General features: G+C 26.4%; 1 protein-coding gene across 4 annotated transcripts in view; it reads left to right on the top strand.

Annotated features, from left to right (window-relative positions):
- Positions 1 to 3,042: 3,042 nt before the first annotated feature.
- Positions 3,043 to 26,128, top strand: part of lola (longitudinals lacking) — a 176,662-nt gene continuing 153,576 nt past the window's right edge. For 2 of the 4 annotated variants that reach the window (XM_065510875.1, XM_065510873.1), the window contains exons 1-5: positions 3,043 to 3,254; positions 10,567 to 11,457; positions 11,526 to 11,919; positions 11,993 to 12,613; positions 13,766 to 13,846. In XM_065510875.1, coding sequence (XP_065366947.1) covers positions 11,284 to 11,457; positions 11,526 to 11,919; positions 11,993 to 12,613; positions 13,766 to 13,846 — 1,270 coding nt within the window. In that variant the 5' untranslated portion in view covers positions 3,043 to 3,254; positions 10,567 to 11,283. Of the gene's footprint in view, positions 3,255 to 10,566; positions 11,458 to 11,525; positions 11,920 to 11,992; positions 12,614 to 13,765; positions 13,847 to 26,128 lie in introns of those variants that run through there. The other 2 variants (XM_065510877.1, XM_065510876.1) reach the window with 2 other exon arrangements.

Below are 26,128 nucleotides of genomic sequence, written 5' to 3'. Positions count from 1 at the left end.
CCAAGCAAATAAAACCAGAGTTAAATTCAGAGTGAATAGAAGTCCAAGGAAAAAGCCACTACTTCAAAAATACATAGTGGTACTAGTTTGAAGTTCGCCAGATGCCGCACGTTTGAGCTTCAATTATAATTTATCTTAAAAAAATATTGGACAGACAATATAAATTTATGCATAGGAGTCGGTCGGGTCAAGGTCTGAATTATAAGGAGGGTGAGGCAAAACTTCCCAACCACTTCATTCGAAATAGTTTTTAACAGGTATTGCAACATGTGGTCATGATGGAATATAACGGTTTCATGTCTGGCCGCATATTCTGGTTGTTTTTCGGGAAATGCTCGCTTCAGTTGCATTCGGTATAGGTTCCCTATGATGGTCTGGTCAGATTTCAAGAGCTCGCAATAGATAGGACCCTTTTGCTCCCACCAAAAACAGAGAATTACCCCAGCGGCATGGATATTTGGCTTTGGTGTCGATTCGGCTGGTTGTCCGGACTACACATACGATCTCTTTCACTTCGGCTTATTGTAATGGATCCATTTTTCATCACAAGTAATGATTCGGTTCAAAAATGATTTTCTTTTATAGCGTTTTAAACAGCATTTCAGACATACAAAATGGGTTTATCAATTTATCTTTTTTTCAATTCGTATGGTACCCAATTTCCTTGCTTTTGGGATTCATCCATGCCGCTCCCAAACGTTATAAAATGTCGGCTTGAGCTCCCAATTATTTTGCAAGCTCTTGCTGACCTTGACAACAATCTTCATGGAGTAATGGCCCAAATCTTGGTCTTATAACTTTTTTTGGCTGACCTGGACGATCACCACTTCTGAACCGCACAAATCACCTCTCGTACGTTGGAACCGATGGAACATATTCACCATAAGCTTTGTTGAGCAATAGGTGTGCTTCAGCTGCACTTTTTCAAATTCCCGCATATGACGATTCGTTGGTACAAAATTCGACATTTTCGAAGCAAAAATATTTTTTTTTCGTCTTTTATATCAGCCTTACAGTTTTTTTAGAAATAAGAGTTTTTTTCTTTGGGAGATAGCAGCTAATTTTAGATTATTGATATATAGCAACAGTTTCAATCCCGAAATCCCGGTAAATTGTGCTAGAATTCCGGGAATTATTTTCTTTCCATAGTTTTATGTGATGTTTTTTGAACATGACTTTCTCTAAAAGATGCTTAAAGCTCCAAAACAAATGCAGAAGATTCATACAACAACAACGATTTAACCCAAATAGACCAATGACAAGTTCATTATTAAAATTATTCCAAAAACTCGTGATTATTCAGGGCTGGCACAGCCAATCCAAACCAAAATTAGAAATCCAGTCAGTTTATGTCTTTATATAAAATTTTTATTGGATTTTTTTATTTGTATCCAATTACATTTTAAAGCCAAAGACATTTTTTAGATTTTTAACAAAGTCTACATTCTTAAAATTGAATAATTTGCTCTAAGCGGGAAAAGAAATACTTAAACTCTCTTCTTGTAGTAGTTTTACGAGTTTTTACAGTACCTGTATCACGAATAATTTTTGAAACTGCTGATTTATAATTTTAATATTTATCGATAGTTTTCAATCCAGTACTAAAATCATTTATTAATTTTTGTAAATCTGGACTGTAGCAATTTTTTTATTTTAAAAAACTTAAAATTAAATAAATATTGAAATAAAAGTAAAACATGATGATTTTTACATCGTTTTCTTAAATATTATTTTTGTGTTTGTCTGTCTTCTTTCTTGCTGAAGTTTAAAAGTTTCCATTGTTTTGCCAATGCAGCCATTTAGGGTCGTATATTTATGCTGATGTGCTCTAACTAATATCGAGCAGATTTCAAAGAAGACTGTGTCCCTGTGTTTTAAATGGAATCTCAAATCCTAAAACATACTGTATAACTGATTTGGGATTAAATATAGAAACATAATTAAAAAAGAAAACAACTTGATATCAACCATCAAAAAACCTATTCTAAAATTTTAAAAACGCTAAACATTAAATTACCGTGTACCACACTGATAACTGAAATTTCCCCAACATTCATAAATATTTTAAAAAGTAGAAAGAAGTTTTTCTTCAAATTTAGGTATAAAATTGTTTTTACTAAATTGCGTTAACGTTTAAAAATTATTCAAAATTGCATAAAACACCTCTTTATGTATATTTGTTATTAATAGATGAAGTGATATTGTCAAGAAAGTGTAAAAAGAGAAGAGGAGGAGGAGTAGGTTGTTTCATTTTTCAGCTATAGCCTCTGCTACAAGTACATCGTATCCATATACAGTTTGTAGGTAGAAGAAATTATTTATAAATTATTGTTGGTTTCTTGTTATTTTTTGAAAGTTTTTGGGATTTTGAATGTTGAAAATAAATACATTTTTCATAAATAACTTTTTGTCTCTGTTTTTAACACTCACATACATTTAGGAAACATACTCTCTTTTGAATTTTATGAGTTTGTCAGAAATATTGTGGTTTTTGGCGCCCATTCCCTTGTTTTGCTTCGTGTTTTGTTTTTTTTCTTTTATTTTTGGTTGTTTGTTAATTACTCTCTTCTCTTCATTTTTTTCGTGTGTGTAATTTTGTTGTTGCTGTTGGTGAAAATAGTAGTGTAGTGTTGTTGTTGTATAAGTAAATGAAGCATTAATTGTTGTAAATGTGTGTGTGTTCTTCGTTATGATGATGATGATGTTGTGGATGTGAGCGCAAGTGAGTCGTTTTTAATGTTGTTGGCTCCGTTTGCTTAGTTTTTCATAAGGCTTGCAAGTGAACGGTACATTTTCGGTAAATTTCACAATTTACACAATTATACTAGTAACAACTACAACAATATTGAAGCCTTACATACATTTTCGTTCGTTTTATTATTTTTATCTGAAAAATTTTTAAAGTGCGGGAGTTTCATATAAAATAAACGGTAAAATTTCAATTTGTGTTTTCATTTTTAACAGAGAGTGGTGAAAAATTTCCCATGCTCTCTTGGTTTTGCCTTTAATATTAAAGAGTAATTTTTAGGAAATATCAGTGAGAGAGCGTATCTTTTGTGTGGAGTTTTTATTATTGAGTGTATTTATGTCGCTTTCATAAGGAAAAACATTGTTTTGTCGCTTTAGTTGCGTTTGAGCTCTTGGAGCTTTTTGGTGTGTTTGCGGTTCTTTTTCTAAAAAAGAAATTTATAAATTTCACTTTTTTATTATAATACAACAACAAAAAATTTTCTTTACATATAGAAAAAATAAATGTGAGTGTGTGTATATATGGATATTAAAAGAAAAAGTACTACATATAAAAAAGAAATGAAAAAAAGTGAGCTCATTATGAAAAAATTGGAATTTATATAAAGAAATTAAAAACAAAAAGCTTTTTTTTATAAAGAAAAAAATAAATAATAAATAAACAAAACTAAATACAGATTTGAAAAACAAAATATTAAAAAAATTTTAAACAAAATTACAACAAATTTAAATTAAAATAAAAAAATGACACGTTTTATGGAATTTTAACTAATTAAACAGAAAATTTTCCATTTTATTAAGAAATTGAAATTCAAGAAAAGAAAAATTTATACATATTTCTAATATTTTCTTGCAAGTGTTGGTGTGTAAAATTTCCAAGTGTGTATTACTTTGCTGCTGCTGAATTTGAAATTCTGCTTCTTTCTTCGTCTTCTACTTTATTCTATTATGCTCGTTTAAAGTGCTATTTATAACGAAACGTCAAGAAAAAGCAAGAAAGAATGTAGTGAAAAAACCCACATAAAAAAAATATTTTTAAATTTAAAGCAGCTTTTTTAAATAACTTCAGCAACATTTACAATAAAGGATTTACTTAAAATTTAAAAGAAAATTTTGTAACCAAAAATTTTCCATGAGTGAGTTTTTACCAATTTATGTTTTTATATGTTTAACTAAATGAAAGAAAAAAAAATGTGGCAACAATTTATAAGTCGTGGCATTACTTGGGTTTTTCTTTAAACCAGAAAAAAATTATTAATGTTCAGACTTTTTCTTTTTTTGTTTGTACATTTTATTTATGTAGTAGAGTGTTGGTTGGCTTTATTTTATTATAAATGGCGTCGTTGCTCTGCTAGGTAAATGTAAGCACGAAAGACAGAGAGAGCCTGTGCAAAAGCTAGAAAGAGAGATAGACAATATGGGAAAATGTAGTTATGTAGTTTACGTAGGCCAACAAACACAATATCATAAGAAAATACTTTATTTTTTGTTCACCTCACCACAATATCATAAAAATCGTTAATTTAGGAAATTTTACTCTTAACAAAAATTTCCCTAATATGCTCTTTTGTTATAAAAAAAACTTCATTAAAAAAGCTCTTAATTTTGTTTACAAGAAAACTCCCTTAACAAATTTCCCTTAATAAAGGAAATTAAAAAAAATGTTAATTTCGAGATCTCTCTTAGTTTTATAGAACAAGAAAATGCAGTTATTTTAAATTTAAAATACTCTTTGTTTTTTTAATTTTTTTTTTATTTTTTACTCCCGAGTAATTAGATTATGTTTGTTTTTAAATTAATGATTTTTTGTTGTTGTTTTAAACAATTCTAGTTTAATTACTATTGAGTTTTTTTGTTTGTATTTCTTGTTTTGCTGCAAGAAATCCATAAATTATATCTCAGTTTTTTCTGTATTTTTCTTTTGCATTGTTATTTTTTGCATTTGCAATTTAAAGCTTTTTCAGTTTATTCATACTTAATGTGTTTGCCTGTGTTAATACTTGAACTTGACCTTGGAATTACTTGTATACAACAAGTATAAAAATGTGATTTTCTAAATATGTTTGTAGTATTTTTATTTTTTTTTTTTTAGATAGAACTTTGATATGAAAAATATGAAATTAATACTAAAAAAAAAATAATAAAAACCAGCTTTTAGTTAATTCTTTTGTTGTATAGATATTTAAATTCAGTTAAACTTTAATTTATTTTCTTGAAATTTAAAGATTTTTGTACAGGTTTTTACTGTTATTTCCAAAATTTTGTTTAAAAAGAGAAAGTATGAATGAGACTTAATTTTTATTGATTTTCAAAATTATTTTCATAGATTTTAACTTACAAATCTATTAGAAAAAATAATAGAAATCTGTTTAGTTATTGTTCTCCAATAAATTTAAAAATAAGTTGGCCAATATTTTATTCTATTTCTAAAATGTTAATAAAAATCTAAAACTACAAAAGATTTTATGAAAAGATTTGGTTACATTCAAATTTCAGTTATTTTTTCTCTAATTTACTTACATTTTGAAAAAATTTATGGAATTCGGATGTACAAAGCCTTAAAATTTATTTTATCTTTATCACTTATTCATTAACATTAAATTGTTATCTCAGAGATAAATGCAGCTGTAATATTTTCCCTAAATAATTGATTTATAAAATCTCTTTTAAATTCATGCTTTTTGCATAGATATTTTCCTTAGAAAATTTATAGGAAAATCTCTTTTAGTCCTGTAAAATCTCTTTCAAATTCATGTTTATTATCTGATTAGCTCTTCTCTTTAAATAATTTTAATTTGTTACCGTTATATTGTGCTCTGTGTTAAAGTGCAGAAGCAGCGAGATGCATCAATTTTCCATTGTTTACATTCGTTATGCTATTTATGGTTGTTGTTATTTTCTTATGAATCATTGTGGTAGAAAAGAAGTGGAAAAGAGAAATGACAAAAAATTGTGCGATGCCAACCAGATTAAAATAAAATTGCTTAACTAATTTCAGATGTTTAGGGAAACAGATAAAGTGAAAGGAAAAAATAATTAGAAATTATTAATAGAAGGAACTTTGGAGAGAATGTATGTATTCAATTAAATCTTTAAGTTTTATCCTAAAAAATCTACTAAAAGTTATAAAATGTAAAAGGCAAATATTTGTGAAGTGCTCTATTAGAAAAAAATATTAACTTGCAGTGTGTCAAACGAAAAGTTTTAATAACAAAATTTTATGCAAAAATCTAACTAATTCAGTGAATTAATTTCATAAAAATTTTCTGGAATAATTTTTTGTTTGAAATACTTAAACTAAGTAGTAATTTTTTGTTTGAAATACTTAAACTAAGTTCTTTTTTAATATTTTCGAGTGATTTCCATATAAGTTTTCTACAAAGTAATAATTTTGCTATTGCAATAAATACCTATAAATTTTAATATCCTTAGATTATTATAATAATAATGTTGACTATTATATGTTCTTCACCAAATTATATTTTAAAATAAAGATTGAAAAAAAGTTTTGGTGAAAAAAAATATATTTTTGATGAAAAGAAAAATTTGTGGTGAAAAATTGTTTAAAAAAAGTCAAGTAGTCGTGATTTTTTGCTTATATCTCAGCGATTTGTAGACCGATTTTCTTGATTTAAAAAAAAAACAACCAAACCAGGACTTATTAATGGATTAATCAAGTTTGTGATATATTTTTATAAAGACAGACGGACTTGGCTATATCAATTTCGCTATCTATAACGAACAAAATTTGTGGAATCTGGATACCTTTTGCAGTATAAATATTTTATAAATTTTATATTAGCAATAAAACTATTTTAAAACTTGTATACATTGCCTAAATAAAGTCAAACAGAAAATGAATTATATAAAATCCAATTTCTATAAAAATGTGTTAATGTGATTGATTTCTTGTTTTTAAAAGAACACACCTCAAATAATCTAATAATTTCTTTACAATGTTTAACTTTAGACTAATCAATTTCATTATCAATTAGTATTAGCGATTTTAACCACCATTATTTTTGTTAGTATTGACTATATTGTTATTTGTTTAAAGCCTGTCTATACTTGACATATATTTATCATGACAATATTAATGACATTTGTTGTCAAGACAAAGTTTTCTGAGCAAAAGCACTAACAATTTTATCATAACGAAACAATAAATGGAGTTCTATACCTGATAATTTTATATATTGACAACTATTTGGAGATTTATCATGACAAACATTTATCAGGTATAAACATAGGTTTACATGAGGTAAATCTACAGCTATAATTAGTTGAAAAGTGTAGCATAAACAAAAAAACCTCAAAGATTTAAATTAAATCTTTTTTAAGGATTTCACTATACAACTATTACTTTATAAATATGAATTTAAAAATAGTGAATGTTTGTTATGAATTGCAGTGATTTTTAAAAAATGAATAAAACAAAATTTGACATTTATGAAAAGTCTTTTGTTATAATTGCCTACTTCTATGGTAAATGACAATTTAAGACTTTTTCATATTATGTCAAAATCTAATATACCTACATATAAATATTTTTGATGATATTTAAGTGAGTTAGGTAGTAACAGTTTAATTTTATACTTTTTAATAACCAGTTAATAGGTAGCTAACCAATAAAAAGTGGGAATATCCCGAAATTTCATAAAAATATTTCCACACAATAAACTTTGTTTAATTTTTAAAAAAACTAATAATAGATAGGAATTAGTTATATTTATTATAAAATACTGGTTCTATAAATCATACATTTATGACAGCCATTTTACTTTTTTGTGGCGAAATGTCTTAAAATATTAATGAGTATTTTATTTTATTTGTATTTATAATTACTTTTTTTATGTATTTATTTAAACAATTTGTTTAAAACCAGAATCAATTTCGGGAAAATAACAGTAAAGTAAATTTCTTGTTTTTAATAACTATGAATAATAATTTATTTATATTTGAGAATTCAGAAAAGCAGTTAATAAAAATTTACTTTTTGAAAAGATCAGGCAGCATCTTTTCTGGGAAGAAATATTTCAAAGTTATTTCAGAAGAAATTTTGAAGTCTTGTTTTTATTATTTACAACATTTTACATCATTAAAACAAATACCCATTTTTGATTTCCAAATTATCACAGAGATTTTTTACATTCAGGCTTATTCGAAAAAATTTTGATTGCGTGAGCAATAAATCTAAAAAAATTCAACAAATATATTTGAAGACATACCTATTTAGGTTAAGCTTTGTTTTGTAACAATTTCATATCTAACAAATGATTTATATCTTTATTCTAATACTGAAGTTTAAAAAGTTCGTTTTTAATATTTATTTATCCCTTTGCAACTAAATAAAGGTCATAAAATTACACTCAAAGCTTTCTTTTGTCTTTGGAGTTATAAATATGTATTTCAGTTGGATCACTGCAGCATAGTAAAAGTTTAGCTTTTAAAAAAGCAATATTTTGGCATCACTGTTTCCTCCCAACGAGAAAAAGGTTGAAGAGGAGAGAAAATTAAAATGGCTGACAATGCTGCCACTCGGTTTTTAGTTATTTTCACAACAATAATTATAAGTTGGAGGTTTGCTGACAAAATCATGCACAAACACTCAGAAAACAATTTTAAAATTTTTTTTTATGAAAACCATTAAAATATTATTCAAAAACTGAAGGAGTTTCATATAAACATTTGAAAATTGTTATCCTTTCGAGTTTCTGATTTAGGCCATATGGAAAGAAGTTTGAAGTTGTTTTCACATACAGCCCAATTATGAATAAAAAATTCCCGGTAGTTTTTTCCCCATTGAATTTGAATAGGAAAAATGAGAAAAGGGAAAAAACTCCCTGGGAATTTTTATTCATAATTGGGCTGATAGTTTTTATTTACTAATACATTCTCACCATTTAGGTTTTTGACAACTGAGTTAGGAGTTTGATAGAAGAGTTTTCGATCTATGTGTATTAATTTATGAATCAGTCCCTAAGATAGACTTTAATTGTAATATTAAAATTGTATTTACAAGTTAATAATTAAAATTACTTTCATTAAAGCCATGATAAAATTGATTTTCATATAAAAATGCCTGGAAAAAACTATATATTCGGGACGGATCATGCTCTTAATAAAGATCAAGTTTAATGAACTAAGCTTCTTCAAGGTTAAGAACTCCACTGAACTTAGTGAATAAGGCTTGGCTAGATAGTTGAATATGTGGAGGTTGACTTGATCACATAGTAATACAAGGTATAGGTGCGATCACAAGGCATTAAGCCTCATTTTTGCCATAACGTTTCTAGTATGAATCTCCAGAATCTTGGTATTTCCATAGAAATGTGGTTTGCCTTTATGTTTATTTATTAAGTTGGTATTTCCACTTAATTTTATTTTTTATAACCAAAATAATGGAACGATACTTGTGGTGTCGAAACCATAACTTTACAATTCCAGCTAAAACTTGCACTTTTACCATATTTTATTTTAAACAATTGATGAAAGTATTTTTTTCAATATAAATTTTACTTTCAATCCAGATAATTAAACCTAAACTAACAAAGATTTAGAACGATATACAGACGATTTTCTGTCAGTGTCATACAACATAATCAACCTTTTTGTATATGAATTTTGTTTGCTCGTCAGTGGTACTTTTCTCTGACTTGTACCCTTTATTCCAACCTGATTTTAGCAGTTTGTTACTTATTAGTGGACTGAATCTATTATAAAAAAGCAGTTTAGAAAATGTTGCTGTTAATTTGTATAAACTATTTGCATTTTTCTCTCTTTAATATTTTGCAAAATTTAAAAATACTTATAAAAGAAAAGTAAAAAATAAACAGCAGATTATGGGAAATTAGATCCGAAACTCTTCTATTATGGACCTAACTCAGTTGTCAAAAACCTATCTGAGAATGTACCTATTAGTCAAAAAATCGTATGTGTGATGATTTTGAGACATTTTTTTGTATGATTATTTTTCTTTCTAGTTTCCGCTCTTTGTGTATTTCTCTATGCTTGTTTGTGGTTATAAAAAGTTTACATTTATTTGAATAGGATTATCTGAACTTTAAAAAAAGTTAACAAAAAGCTTGTCGAAGAGAACATTTTTAAAATTTTATGGAAATTTGCAATTTTTTTTATTATTTCTTTTTTGTTTTTAAATTATTTTAAAGTTTAGAAATCTGTTGAATGTTTCTCCCCATTTTATAAAGCAAAATTTTCTGTAATATGAGAATTTTAACCCGAAATCTTCTTTATAATTTACTCCCCTTATTTAGAAACATAGACGGACAATTATTTTTAAAATTTGTTTATGGAAATCATTCAAAATGTATTTGAAAACTGAGTTATTTGAGTTGAGTTACTGAATCTTGTCTTTAATTTTATTTCCAATTCAATGTGAAGTTAATACCTGGTATAAAATGATTAAAAGTATCTTGTACCTATTTTAAAAATTATAAAAATCTGTAGGAGTTTTATCGTAAAATCTCCACATTGTTGCCACATTTCTTTAGTTAAGACATATAAAAACCTAAATGGTAAAACAGACATTTACCGTTAAAATAAGATGATTTATCAATAACAGCAAAGTAATCACACAATATGGAAAAACACACACTTCCAACATAATATTAAAAATATTAAAAAATAGCGCTGGTCACTCAATAATAAAAACTTAAAACATGAGAAAATCTAGAACTCACTTTTTTTTACAAAACGATTTTTAGTCGTTTTTCTTTGGCTAAGCCATGTGTTTTTAATTTTACATTGTTAACTTATGTATTTATACCAATCTTTCTTTCTCTTTCCCTCTCATTACAGCTTTAATTTGATGACAACAAAAGCTACAGCAAGCAAGCAAGAAAGCAACAACAAATACCAAACTATTTATTCCTAAATGAAACCATACAAGTGTAAAAAAAGCATATTGAAAAGCAAAAACAAAACAAACACACAACATACCAAAATATAGAAAAGAATTAAAAAAAAAAAACAAAAATAAATTCAAATAAATAAAACAAAAAAACCACCTTAACCCTCCTCTTCTAAACTAAACAGAAAAATTAAAAAAAAAACAAGAAAGAAAAAGGAAAAACTAAAATCGAAAAACTGAAAAGCATAGAAAACAAAAAAAAGGGAACATATACACAATTTCTCTCTCTCTCTTTCTAACTCTCTTTGTTGAAGAAGAACAAAAGAAGAAAAAAAACAATATAAAGAACTATAATTATTTCATTTTGTTTTGTTTTAATTTTTAAATTGACGTAATACACTCAGGACTAAAAAGTAGTGACCAATAACTAAAAAAAATTAATAAAAAAAACAAAATTATAAAAAAAACTAAATAAATAAAATAAAAAATTATATAAAAAACGTAATAACTAAAACACAAAAACATCATAAAAAGGGCGTTTTGCTAACGAAAGTCCTTTATCAGCAACAACGACACGTTGTTGTCGTCGTCGTCGTCGCACCCCCTACACAACATCAAGATAAGTTTTAACGGGATAACAACAGCTACAAACTGACATCGTCAATATGGATGACGATCAACAATTCTGCTTGAGATGGAACAACCATCAGAGTACACTGATTAGTGTATTCGATACTCTTTTGGAGAATGAAACACTTGTCGATTGTACCTTGGCTGCCGAGGGCAAGTTCTTAAAAGCACATAAAGTGGTACTATCAGCGTGTAGTCCTTATTTTGCGGTAAGTTTACAAATCTTGTTTCTTTATACCTTCATAACTCATTATTTTATTTTTTAAAATCCTTACAGACCCTTCTACAAGAGCAATATGATAAACATCCGATATTTATATTGAAGGATGTTAAATATCAAGAGCTGAGAGCCATGATGGATTATATGTATCGTGGCGAGGTAAATATCTCGCAAGATCAACTGGCAGCTTTGCTTAAGGCTGCAGAATCTCTACAAATTAAGGGTTTGTCAGATAATCGCTCGGGCGGTGGTACAACGGCTCCCAAGCCTGAACACCATAGGGCCACCATGCCAACGGGTAAATTATCCGCTGGCTATACATTGGAACAAACCAAAAGAGCCCGCATAGCTGGTCCAGCTGAGCCTGAAATGGGCTCGCGAGAGGGTTCATCTAGTCCTTCGAGAAGACGCCGAAAAGTGAGACGCAGGAGCATTGAAAATGCCATGACTGGTAAGTTACACTACTGACTTTGCATCCACCTTAAAACAAGTTTATTAATGTATTATTTTGTTAATTTTTACAGAGGTCCATGATAATTCCAATTCATCACAACAACTACAACAACAACAAACACAATCGAATGCTTCTGGTTTAGGAGCCATCACAGCTGCTGCCTCAGCTTTAGCTGCTGCCGCCGCTGCTGCCCCCAATACACAATCATTAGCATCAAATGTCCCTCTATCCGCTACAACATCCTCCTCAACCGCTGTTACAGCACCCGGCACGACCTTAAGCTCCTCCAAAAAGACTGACATTGTTAAAGGAACCACTCAACAACAACAACATACACAACAACAACAACAAGATGCCATGAATACCGAAAATGTACAAGGTCCTGCCTCTGCCGCAACAGCTGCCGGTTCACTCGATACGGAATCAACTGATGCCGCCGCCACAACAGCCACTGACAAATCGAATCATAAACAAATGCAACAACAACTTAAACAAGCTAAAGAATCGATTAGTGCTGGCGCCTCAGGTGCTGCATCCGCATCTGATCTTGTGATTGAACCCAAAGCTGAATACGATGATGAGGCCAACGATGAACCTGTTGAGGATTTGACATTAGATGAAGAGGATATGGGCATGGATGATTTGGATCAAAATGCTGGAACAAGTCAAGGCGGCGAAGGATCTAGTCAAGGTGAGTTTTTTTTTGATTTTCTTATGATTTATGTGCTGTTTTTCTATAGCGAGTGAGTGATTTGAGTGGACGTTTTACATGTATTTTGTTTTTGTTACAATAACAAAACATATGTTAAATTTCCACTCAAAGTACTCGTTCGCTATAGAAAAACAGCACATTATAATTTGTGGAAGGAATATTTTTAAGGCCAATTACAAGTAAAAGTTTTAGGTTTTTTTAGTTTATTAGAATACAAAGTTTAAGGTTTTAAAAATTTCGTGATGGTTTTCATAATTGCAAGCATCCAGCTTTGAAATTTAAATTTTAAAATTCGAACTTAAGAACTCGAAATTTAGGAATTTGATTTGCAATTTTAAAATTCTCATAGAATGGAATTTTGAAATTTATTGGAAAACAATTTTATATTCATTATTTTGGAATTTAGAATTCAAAATATTTAAATTCGAAATAATGTTGAAACTCGAAATTTTTAAATTCAAAATTTTGATATTTTCTTAATATGAAAATTGAAAATTTAAAATTTAAAATGTTTGAAATAACGATTTTATTTTATAATTCAAAATAAAAATTTTTGAAACTCGAAATTTTTAAATTCAAAACTTAAGTATTTTCTTAATTCAAAACTTTATTTTTTTAATTCAAAACTTTAAATTTTAGATTTCAAAATTTTAATTTGTATATAAAAATGTTGGAATATAAAAAGTTTAGAATTCGAACAATTTAATTCGAAATTTTAGAATTCTAAAATTTAAAATTTTTTTTATTCGAAATTTAAAAATTGTTGAAATGATTTTATTTTATAGAATTCAGTTTTTTAAATTTAAAATTTTAAATCTTTAAATTTTGAATTTCGGAATTAAAATTAAAAAATATTAATTCTGAACTCGAAACTTTGGTTTTAAAAAGTTTTGAATTAGATTTTTTTTTTTTTTTAATTTCAACTTCAATTTATTTACTATTAAACATTCAAATTTTCTACAATTTTGAATTTTTGATATTAAAATATGTTCAATTAAATCAGAAATTAAATAATTTCTATCTTGTGGTGGCCTTTTATAATTTGTTCAGAGTAGTACCTTGTTTTATTTTTCTTTATTTTTTGTATAAAATCTTCAATTATTAACTGTGTTATTTTCTTTTATATTTTAGGATATGCACCCTGGCAACATGATAGATCTCAGGATGAATTATTATTGGCAACACAAGAAGCACAGCAACGGGATCCCCAAGGTGAGTCAAAATGAACAAACAAACAAAAGTGAAAAATTTAAACTTAAAAACTAAAAAGAGTCTTAAGAAAACAAATGAAAAAGCAAAAGAAAGCTAAAAAGAGCACGACACCTTTTAAAATAAATTTAAATACAAAAACAGCATGATTTCAACTTCAATATTTCTACTCTCCACTTAAAAAAAACACACAAACGAGCGTCTTCTTTTATTTTTTTTTTTTGTAAAAATAACTAGTTAAACAGCATATTTTTTTGTGTTGTATCTAATTTAAGTTGTTTATTATTCATTTTAATTTAGAAGCTTGTATTTGAACAAATTTAAAGTAGCTTGTTGATCTATATTTGTTTATAATTTCTTTATTTATATATTTATTTTTTTAATTAAAAGAAGAGCTAATTTGATTTTCAAACAAAAATTTCCCTTTTAAAAAAACTAAGCTGTTACAAGATTTCATTATAAAAAGTGTTCAAGAGTCGTGCTCATTTTAAAACAGATTTGTTTTTTGAAACAAATGAAAACTAAAACTATTTAGAGATATTAAAGAAGAGAATTTAACAAAAACAAGCAACAAAAAACTTTTTTAACCCCCCCTCTCTCCTCCTATATAATTTTCTAATTTTTTTTTATTATATATTGTATAAACAAAAACGCATTAGATGGAAAAAAGTATTTGATGATTTTAAATACTTTTTTCTGGTAACTTTTTTTATTATTTTTTGATTAGTTTTTATTATTTTTTATTAAAATTTAGCTGTATAATTTTAATCCTACTCTGTTGTTGTATAATCTATTATATTATACTTTCTATCTATTAACTTTTTTTTTAAAATTTATTAATTTCTTTTTGTGCAAGTTGTTGATTAGAGAATGATTAACTATACTTTAAGTTTTATAATTTATTACTTCTTATTTTATTTAACTCACATTTAATTATTTATTTAATACTTTATTAATACCATACATAACTTTTTTCGTTTGTATTAATATGTATTTGTTTTTTTTTTTATTAATTTCAATATTATCAAAACATTTCATTATATTTTTTTTTTTGGTGTTTGTGTAGCTTTTTTTATTATTATTAATTTTTTTTGTTATGTTTTATATTTTTTTTTCTTAAATTTAAATATCATTTCAATTCATGGTTAGGGACTTTTTTAAAACCTTTAATTGTGGTTAAAGGTTTTTGTAATTCATGCGCCGGCCGCTCGCATTATATTAATTAATATACTTTTTTTTTTTCTTCAAATTTTCATCAATTTATTTCAATTATAATTCCAAACACTTACACACATACACTTACATATACTACATACATATTTTCTAAAATACATTGTTTTATATTACGCCCACCCACCTCATTTTAAGTACGCAAAAGAAATACCACTTCTCAGGGAAGAGTTTTTAATACTCACTCAATTCTTCCTTATTTTAATGCTGAAAAGAATCATTCAAATATGTAAATAGTTTTTTGAACTAGCCAAAATAACTTTATTTAAAAAGTTGGGGAAATTGAAATGTTTAAGAACCGGTTTATGGCTAAAAAAAAGTGTAAACGGATTTAAAGATTGTTTTGAATGAATTAAAGTAACAAACTTTCGAAATTTAAAAATTCGAACATAAGAACTTGCATTTTGATATGCAATTTTAAAATTCTCATATTAAAGAATTTGAATTTTGTAATTTAGAATTCAATTTTAATATTGAAGACCTCAAACATTTTTGGATTCGAAATTTCGAAATCAATAAAAAAAATTTAATTTCAAAACTAAAATTTTTTGAATTAAAAATTTCAGAATTCGTAATTTTAAAATTCGAAATTTTTGAAAAAAAATAAGTTTTCAAATGCGAAGTTTTAGAACTCTACATTTAAAAATTCTAAATATAAAAATTTTGAAAAAAATGCAAATTTTGAAAATCCAAATATAAAAATTTATATTATGCATTTCAAATTTAAGAATTCAAATACCCATTTTTGAATTTTTATTAAAAATTAAAAAATTCTGAAATTTAAAATTTTATATCCGATACATAATTAGAATTCACAATATTTAAAAATTAAAAAAATTTTAAATTCAAATTTTGGAACTGAAATAAAAAAATGGATTTAAAATATTAGAATTAAATTTTTAAATTTTAGTTTTCGTATATAAAAATTCAAAATTTTGGACTCGAAATTTTAATATTCAAAATTTTAAAACTAGAAATTTTAGTATTCAATATTTTGAACTCGAAATTTTAATATTCAAAATTTAAAATTTTTAGATTTGAAGACAAAATTAAATTAAAAAATTTATGGATTCTAAATTTTAAACAATTTTGAAATTAAAAATTTTGAACTCGATATTTTAATATTAAAAATTTTGAAGTACAAATTTTAATATTCAAAATTCTGACCTGGAAATTTTGAAATTGTAAAAATCAAAACTTAAAAATTTGTGGATTCAATTAAAAATTTTGAAATTGAGAATTCTTAATTTTTGAATACGATATTATAATATTAAAATTTAAGGAAATCAATAATGTTTTGGAATTCTGAAAGCTTTCGATCTGCATTTATTTCTTTCGTAAAAAGGAATAACAAGATAATGTTATGAGTTTAAACGAAAGTCTTTCGCTTTAAACCGTATTTCGAAACAATGTTTGAACATATTTATTTCAAACATAACCACTTGATGATACTTTATGATTCATAATGATCTTTAAATTATTTTATCTATTTTTTTTGCAATCAAAACAACTTAAACGTTACTATTTCTCTAAAACTTTGTAGAAAACCGAATAAATAACTGCTAAATTTAGGACTAAATAATAATAATTTGTTTAATATAAAGTTTTAAACTTTATACTAATCACCCTAAATGAACAAAAAATATTCCCGTAAAATACTTTGGTCTAAGCCAAAAAACAAACAAATTTTCTAAAGCAATTGTTTTCTTTAGTTCCTCCTATAAAATAGAAAAGAAAAAAATGCCAGCCGTCTAGAAAGAAAATGTATTTAAATTTTCTTTAAAAGAAATGTTTTTTTAATTTTTTTTTTTATAAAAAAGTATAAAATTTTATAAATTGAAAATACGCATGCATAATTATAGATTTTTTTTAGTTAAAATTTTATGTAAATTTTTTTTATGTATAAAAAGATTTTTTTTTAGAAAAAAAATCATTTGCTTTAATTTTTTTGGTTGACGGGACAATATTTATTATATTTAATTTTTTTTTTATTAATTTATGTTTAAAATTTTTTGTTTTGTTTACAAAGAAAACAAATTTTTTTAGTTTTTTTTAAAATTAGTTTTAAAAGGCACACAAAAAATTTTACAAAAATTTTTTATTATATAAAAACCGGTTAAAACGTTATTACAAAACGGTCGTTGTTAGGAAAAAAAAAAGAAACTGCTTTAAGAAAAAAAAGTCTTGAAAAGATTTTATTTAATTAAAAATAAAGCAGTGGCGTATTGAAAAGTTTTAAGTGTTAAAGTGATAAAAGAAATGAGACAACAAAAAAAAAATCCTAAAAAATTAAAAAAAAAGAAAAAGAAAAGTGTTGAAAAATATTAAGAAGCTGTGACTAATGCCTGTCTTGAAAGCTGATTGTGCTGCTGTTAAAGGATTTTGCCGAGTTTTATAAAAAACGTTTTTAAAGAAAAGCATGTAGCTGTCTTTTTAAAAAATGGGTATAGTATGAAAAAAAACTTAAAAAGACAGTGAGGTACTTTGAGCTTTTTCTTTAAAAACAAACAACCAATCAACCAGCCATCAACCAACAAGCCAGCCAGCCAGTTGCTGTAATCTACCACAACATTTTCCTCAAGTCTACCGAGATTTTTAACAACCATTTGTTCTCTTTTTCCTTTTAAACTTCAACCTCAACGCCTTATTCAGGTAAGTATACTTTGCCCGACAGTATCGGTTGGGTAAAGGGCTTGAAAATGTGATTTTAAATTATATTTTTGAGTTGAATTTTTTTTATTTTTCTTTCTTTTTTTTTATTTATTTTGTTTAAATTAATTTTGTCTTAACGTTTTTGTTTATTTTTAAAATATTGGTTTTTTATTTCAAAAATTTTAAACGAATATTTTATTGATTTTTCCAAAATGTTTTTATAATTTTAAAATTTACAACTCCTCTTTTATTATTTACCTTTCTATCCCTTAAAATCCATAACATTTATTTCATTTCTATTCCTAACATTTTTTACTACAATCAATCCTTCATAACTTATTCCCCCCATTTTTCATCATTTAAAAAAAACAAACTTTCAGCTCGAACAAACCAAACGCACGCTTTTAAACTGAATACAAACAAACGGGTAAGCTCTCTCTCCTCCCCCCTCTCTCTCTTTTTTCCTTTAATAAACTGTGTGTGTGTCTTTTTCTAGTCATTAGTCTATAGTTAACATTTTTGTTTAAATTTAATTTGATTCTAATTTGTTTAATTGTAACCATTTTTGACCGTTTAGTTGGACATTTTCCAAGCAATTGCAATAGATAATTTTGTTTTTGTTGGCCAAAGTATTTGAATGATAAATTTAAAGAGTTTAAGGAAATCTGAGATTTCGGATTAGGTTTCTGGTATTTGGTCAGAAAAACTCAAAACAAATTTTAACTAAAAAACTTCTATTCAATATGATATTGAACAAAATAGTTCGCCATTTAATATTGATGTTAAAGAGCTTCTAAAAAAAGAGCTGAACAATTTTTACCATTAAATTATTTTCAAAATTTGAGTTTAAAACTGACAAGACTTTTGTTTTGTTATAATAACTAACACAAATTTAAATTAAATTTGATACATATAGCTCAACTATTTTCATACACATCTTGTTCAAATTATAAAACATATTCAAAATAAACAATTGTTTAATACTAAGACACTGAGCAGCAATATAAAAATATAACCAAAATTTTTAGTATTCTTGAGCATTAGAATACTTAGGGCCTGATTTGGAAGCACAAACAGCAAATTTGTTGTCAAAATTTATATGAAAATCACTCAGTTTTCAAATAAGTTATGTTTAAAACTGTTTTCCGTTCGTGTTTCTGAATTGTATAACAAGTTGAAAGATTTAAACTAATTTTGTGAAGTGTTAAATGGACATAAAATAAAGTCAGCTAAACTTAATTACAAATCAGTTTAAAAATAAGATTTTTTTTTTAAACAATTTTACGTAGTAAATCCAAATCTTCCTTGCCATTTGCTCACATTATTGCCATTGCTATTAAAGACATACCCTTAGAATCTTAAAACATTAAACCGGATATTAAAGTAAAACAAAATTGCTTAAAATAGTAGTAGCTAGACATAAAAAACACCCCCTTTTAAACATCTTTTTTATAACCAACGTTCCCCGAAAAGCGTGCGCAACTTTAACAGAAACCAAAATTGCAGCAGCAAACCACAAACGCTTCTTCAAAATCACTAAGAAGATATAGAAATTCTTTATTAATTTGATTTCAAAATCAATTTAATTTATAGAATTTCCATTTGCCCGTCGAAATGTAAGTAAATAATATTAATTTTTAATTTAGTTGTAAGCATTAAATGATTTTTTTCTTAGAAATTTATTTGCTCTTAAGAGGAATATTCGTGAAAACCGATTTTGATTAGGAATGAAATAATAAGGTTTTGTTGTTGTTGCGGAAGCATAAAACAAATTATACAAAAATAATAAGAAAATCATTTTTAATAAAAATATGAGGAAAAAGAATTCAGGAATTTAATAGGATTTTTAACATCATAGTTATAATAATTGTTCTCAGGATGTTGAAATACGGAACGGATTTATTTATTTATATAGGAGAGAACGCTCTTGGCAATTTTAAAATTTAGTTTTATTTATAAAATATTTAGCAACATTCTAAGTTGTGATTAAAGTCGTTTAATTTTTGCAATATCTTCATGTTACAGTAGTTTTAATAAACATATTTGTTATTGGAACATAATTGGTATCGTTTATTTCTAAAACCAGTCAAGCAACAGATTATTGATTTTGAGTAAATCAAAGAAAACTTGCTACAAAATGAAATTTATGCATCTATATTATTAGCATATATTTAAAAAATAAAATAAATTTTGCACTTGACTGATTTCTGAAATAAAAACAATTGTAAATTTCATACGAAATATTCAGATTTTATTAGGAACTTCAAAAGTAAAATGACAAATGGACTTTTTAAAGAGTTTAACAGCATATACATATTTGTTTTGAAATAACAATTAGTCATCATACACTCGTTGAACAATGCATTATGCTTCCATTGAAATATATTCCAATAAAACTCTTAGGCCCTAATTTTGTAAATCACGTCACCAAGTGATATTTATGTGCAAAGCAAAAACAACAATTCACACATTTCAAAAATGTGTTTTTGTTTTATGTACAAATTGTGAACCAAAAAAACGCACAAAAATTCAAGCGTTGATTTGCCTTTCATAATTTGAAAATTGTGTATACAAAACAAAAACAAATTTTTAAAATGTGTGAAATGTTTTTGCTTTGCACATAAACTTCACTTTGGTGACGTGATTTACAAAATTAGGGCCTTAATATCCAACTAAGTAGGTTTTTAGAGCTTGTAAATCTTTTATTTTTTCACATTTATTAAGACCTACAACATTTATGAAAAAAAAGTAGATTAGGGCCAGTGAAGCGCTGTCACTTGACTTCTTTCTGCACTGAACACGGAATTCTCGGCTTTGCTTCGCCATAATATGTTGGCAGTATTTAATTTTGTTTTGCATTAAACGATGCATTTACCTTTACAAAACAGTAAACGCCCATTAACTCATTTTTGTATTTTTTGTTGCTTGACTGGTTTTTGAAATAAACGATTCAGTACTCAAACAATTTACTTTTCCAATTGGCTGTTAAGAAATTTTAAAGACATATTATTTCCAGCATCATCACAATTTATTATTAAACAATAATGAAATCTAATATTTTTGCAATAAAATGCTAGAATTAAAACATAAACAATATAGGTTAGTAGGAAATTATAAGTCAGCAACAACTATTAGCAACATAAAACTATATAAACTATTAACAGATATTAATTTTTGACATGTTGCTAAGGTTATTTATTATATTTTATTATGTAATACAAAGATTACCAATATAAATCCAATTTTTTCCAATATTAGAATTTATGTCTTATAATGTTATGTTAATAAATCCTGACAACATGTTGCTGGTATTACTTGTATCTAGATTTATGAAATTTTCTATATTTACAGCAGATATTATAAGTCGTGATACGAATTTTTGCAGCATGATGCTAATTATATGGTTTTTCAATAAATGTTGAAATTTTTAAACCTATTTTCCAATACCTCTCACATAAAATGGTTTTAATAAGACATTTTAGTTCAGCAACATGTTGCCACACAAAACTGTCTAGAGTTTTACACACACAGTGACAATTTTTGATAAATTATACTTGGAAACATTACGATAGCAACATAATTATTCATGGTTTAGCTACAGAAACATTTTATTCTGCTACAAACTTTTGCAGGTTATTTTAATTTTTTACTTATATGGTATAAATTTGTGAAATATTTTTCTAAGCAACATGTTGGTAGCAAAGCAAATCTAAACTGATTTATGAAAGATAAAAGTTTTGCTACATGTTTGTTAAATAAAATGAAAAATTAAATATTTTCACATATTATTCGAAGTAATACAGCTCTTTATTTGAATGATTGCATAGACAACAAATGCTAGTTCGATAAATCTTGGAGTCTTTACATTAACTTAAAACTAGTTCCAACTTTTTTTTTGCTGGTGTTTTATAAAATATTCTCAGCAACATGTTGATTAATTTTATATGTGTAATTAGAAATTAATTCATTGACTTTTTTTATACCTGCAACTTGTTGCCATATATTGTTATTATTGCTATAAATGTTGGCATTTTTTCTTAGCAACATGTGGATAAATTATATAAAAACTAATACAAGAACTTTTTCATGTGCAACATGTTTTTTACGAAAATGTATATCAGCCACACATTACTGTTTTTATTATTGTATAAATGGAACACAATTTTCATAAATTTTTCTTGGCAACATGTTGCTAGAATTTCGAAAATTGCTTTTAAACAATTGTTTCTTCTAAAATCCTGTCAACATGTTATTAAATTAAGTTCTATAAATATATTTTTCAAATATAAAATTTCGGAACATTTTTTTGCCTAGCAACATGTTGCTAAAAAATTTTGTTTTTATATTTTGCTAAGAAAATGTGTAGCAGCTTTACTATTTTTATTATTGTATGTAGCGGAACACAATTTTCATAAATTTTTCTTGGCAACATGTTGCTAGAATTTCGAAAATTTTTGTTAAAACAATTGTTTCTGCTACAAATCTGTCAACATGTTGTTATACATTTCTATAAATATATTTTTCAAATATTTTTTCCACATAAGAATAGTTTTCATAATCAATTTTATATGAGCAACATGTTGCCATAAACATTATATTAAATTAATAGCATAATTAAACTAACATCTTCATACTGTTTTGACTTTTAGTTAATTACAGTTAGAAAATAGTAGCTTCAGCTGTTTAACGAAATAAATTTGTCCAACTTTAATAAATGTTGTGTTCAGAAACATTAATGTACACCCAGATTTCATTTTATTCAGATGGTCTAATCAGCTAGATCTTTGTGTTACGTACAATACTTCAATTTTGTCTAGTAACACAATTTAAACCATCTTCTCTTTTTTAATCGTAAGAAATTAGCTCGAAAGTGTTAATTTCAGACATACATTGTATTTAGAACAATAATTTCTGTAACATATTGCAGAAATATCGTAATTTTCAATAGATATTCAACAATGTTTCAATATCTACCAGTCCTCAGTTAAGCAATTTTTATTTTCAATGTCTTTGGACAGTACTTTTTCATAAAAATATAGAATTTGTTTAGCAACATGTTGCGTGAGCATTACAAATCTTAACATGTTGCTAATGTATAAAAATATCTGGAAATTCCATAGCAAATTCGTAAATTGTTTTAAAGTTCATTAAAAATTTATTAAATTTTTTGAATCAACTGAAAATGTTTTTTATTTTTAAAAAAAAAACTTTTCCATAGCTTCACTTAAAAGACAAAGTTTTTGACTTTTTTTATTAAACATTTCAGTAACATGTTTAAATTTTAGTAGAAGATACTGCCCGAACTAGTGAGTTTACCATTAAGGGTGACAATTACATAACTAGCTACGTGACTAGTTATTTTAAGTGAATCAATTGACCCATTTTGTATACAATGAGACTGTTGTCCGATAGCTGGCCAACGCATTGGATTCACATACCAGTTACATAGAGTCAGTTACCTTACTAGCTACCTAACTGGTTACTAGATCAGCTACATAACTAGCTATTTGAACATGTACGGGTGCAGGCAAATTGTCCTCAAATAATAGTCATTTAAAAAAATTTCATAGGCAGTCCAATAACCGTCCAATATATAACTTCTGAAGGTCAGAAAAACGAGTTTTTTAAAGTTTAAAGTGACTACACTATATGTTACTTAGAGACACTAAAGTGACAAATGACTTCACGCTAGTTATATGAAATGTCAGTATACTTACGCTAAAGAATAATAAACTGTATGAGAATTATATCAACACAATTTGTACAAATTACAAAACATTTAAAGTCACTACACTCTAGATTACTTAGAGACACTTAAGTGACAATTGACTTCACGCTAGATTACCTGGGATGTTAAAAGTAAACAATTAACATTTCTCAACACTTTTTTTATTAAATGCTTAATTAATAGCTTTAACAAATCAAAATGCTTGAGAAAAATAAATTTTATGATTTGTATTACAAATAAAATAGTTAAAAAAGTGAAATTCTCAACAGCAAAAAAGGTAAAATTTTCCTCCTATTAAGGGTGATATTTTCACATATTAAAAATGGAAAATGAGCAACATTTTTATTAAATATGTTAAAGAAATAATAGATAAAACATTTTCTTTTGGAAAATATCAGTTTATTTTTTATTTAAACTTTGCCAACCAGCAAGTTTAATAAACTCTTGGGAAAAACTTTCCACCCTGATTGCATTTATTTATTGAGAGCAAATGCCCACCTTTCATGCAATTTTTATTATATTTTGTTACTAAAAATATCAAAAGAATGTATAATGTATTTCCTAAAATTATGCATTTTGTTATCTTGCTGCTGCAGCTGTGGGGTTATTATTTGATGGATTCTATAATATTTTATTTAAAATAAAACCGTATCTATCTACACTGGGTAGTGAATGTTGATTTTTGGTTTTTAGCCACTCAATCGCTTACTCAGTCAGTCAGCCGTTCAGCCAGACAGACAGCAGCCAGTCAGCCATTTTTTTTATTTCATAGCTAGACTGGTATTGTTTGTTTATTTTTTTTTGTATTATTTCAAATTTATACTTGTTTGGATTTTTATATTCAAGTTCAAGGTCACAATTAGACAATCATTGGACCGCTCACACAGCAACCAAGCACCATCATAATGCATAGTGGTAGCAGACAAAAAAAAATCTTCTAATAATACCTATGTTGTTGAGTATTCGTCTGTCTCCCCCTGTTTTAAGCAGTTTTTTTTGACTGCATGAAAAAATGGAATTATAAATGCAAACACTTGAAACAGCAAGTATTTTTGGCAAAAAAAATCATGATAAAATACAACGTATTTAATATTTTCTATCTCCTGTTGTGTTAGCTCAAACTCAAACACTTGTACAAAGTCATAATTTTGGAAAGTATTGTTGTATAATTTAAATTCTGAAACCCCATTTGGTTTGAAATTATTATTTATTTTTTTTGTTTCGCAATTATTTGTGCAACATTATTTTTTTTCCTGGTTATCATCATCATCATAACATGTATTATTAAATTGTTGTTAAACAAATATTATATAAAGAAATAAAATTATTTTTGTTTTTTTTTCTTTTTGGAAAAAAGCGAAACAGGTTCTCTTTCAATCGCCACAATGATAATTATTCAAAATAATTACTTCTGTCATATTATGATGTGATGTGTTTTGGAACAGCAGCAACAAAATTATTGTGTGTTAAAATGATGCAATTGTTTGTTAATTGCTTTATAAATTTGAAAAAGGGAATTGTTAACAACTTTGGTTGTCATTGTCAATCATTATTATTAATATTCATCGTAGAGCGCTGAAGTAATTTTTTGTCTGTTTTTTTTTATGTATTAATTATGTAGCAAATAATTGAGATTTCATACATTTTCAAATGCCTTTGAGACTACAAAATTTGTCTCCCATTGTTTTTAATAAATATAAAAGATACGTAGTGAAGTGGGATTTTTCAGATTCTTCACAAGAGACGAAACCGAAATTTTCAATATCTTGTATGCATTTGCAATTTGACTGAATATGTGGTTTCGATCAAAAATGTGGTTTCACTCAAAATTTCGCTCGAAAGCGATCACTTTGTCTTATATTTAAGACAACGATACAGAAATTTTAGAAAATGGTAATATAAAGATAGGAAGACTTGTTTGCATAGTTGTATTTTATCTGACAACTGGTTATGACGAAAAATTTTGAAAAAATCTGACTTCAAAATGGTCAAATCGTATTTTTTATGCAACTCACAAAATATTGTCATTTTTTAATTTACGTATAAAGAAATCTTTTAAATTCGAAATTAACTATAGTTTCTTAATTAAACTTCCAAACGTCAGATTATTAAGGTTAACTTTTAGATTAGTTTATCAAATACTGGCTCAAAACTAGTGAATGATGATATGAAAAGGTAATCGATTTTCGAATTTTCAATTAATAATTTTTATTTAGATTTTTAAAGACGTTTGATCGAACCTAATAATCGATTTTTTTAATAACCGATCCACTACCAAATGTTTCCAAATCTCTATATATAAAAATGAAATGGTCCATGTATGTAATGGCATCACATGAGAACGGCTGGAGCGATTTGGATGATGTTTTTAATTCGATTCGAAATTTTCAGGAGATTGTTTGTAAAGAAAAAAAAAATCAAAAGTTCCGGATAAAACTAGGAAATTTTTATTTTTTGAGTCCAGTCAACTGTAATAAAAAAGATCCCTAAAGTATGCAGTACAAATTTAAATATTTTATTTGCAAATAAATAAGAACAGGCAGGTAGGTGTAAATGCTACCGGGCGAAGCCGGGGCTGTCAACTAGTAGGTTATAATTTTCGATTGTTACATGTTTCAAGAACATCATGATTCCTTGAAATTGAGGTTCACATTTTATAAAGCGTAACGGCAAAC

Source organism: Calliphora vicina, chromosome 5 (genome assembly GCF_958450345.1).
Source record: "Calliphora vicina chromosome 5, idCalVici1.1, whole genome shotgun sequence".
NCBI classification, from domain to species: domain Eukaryota; kingdom Metazoa; phylum Arthropoda; class Insecta; order Diptera; family Calliphoridae; genus Calliphora; species Calliphora vicina.
This window is presented reverse-complemented; position numbering and strand designations above follow the sequence as displayed.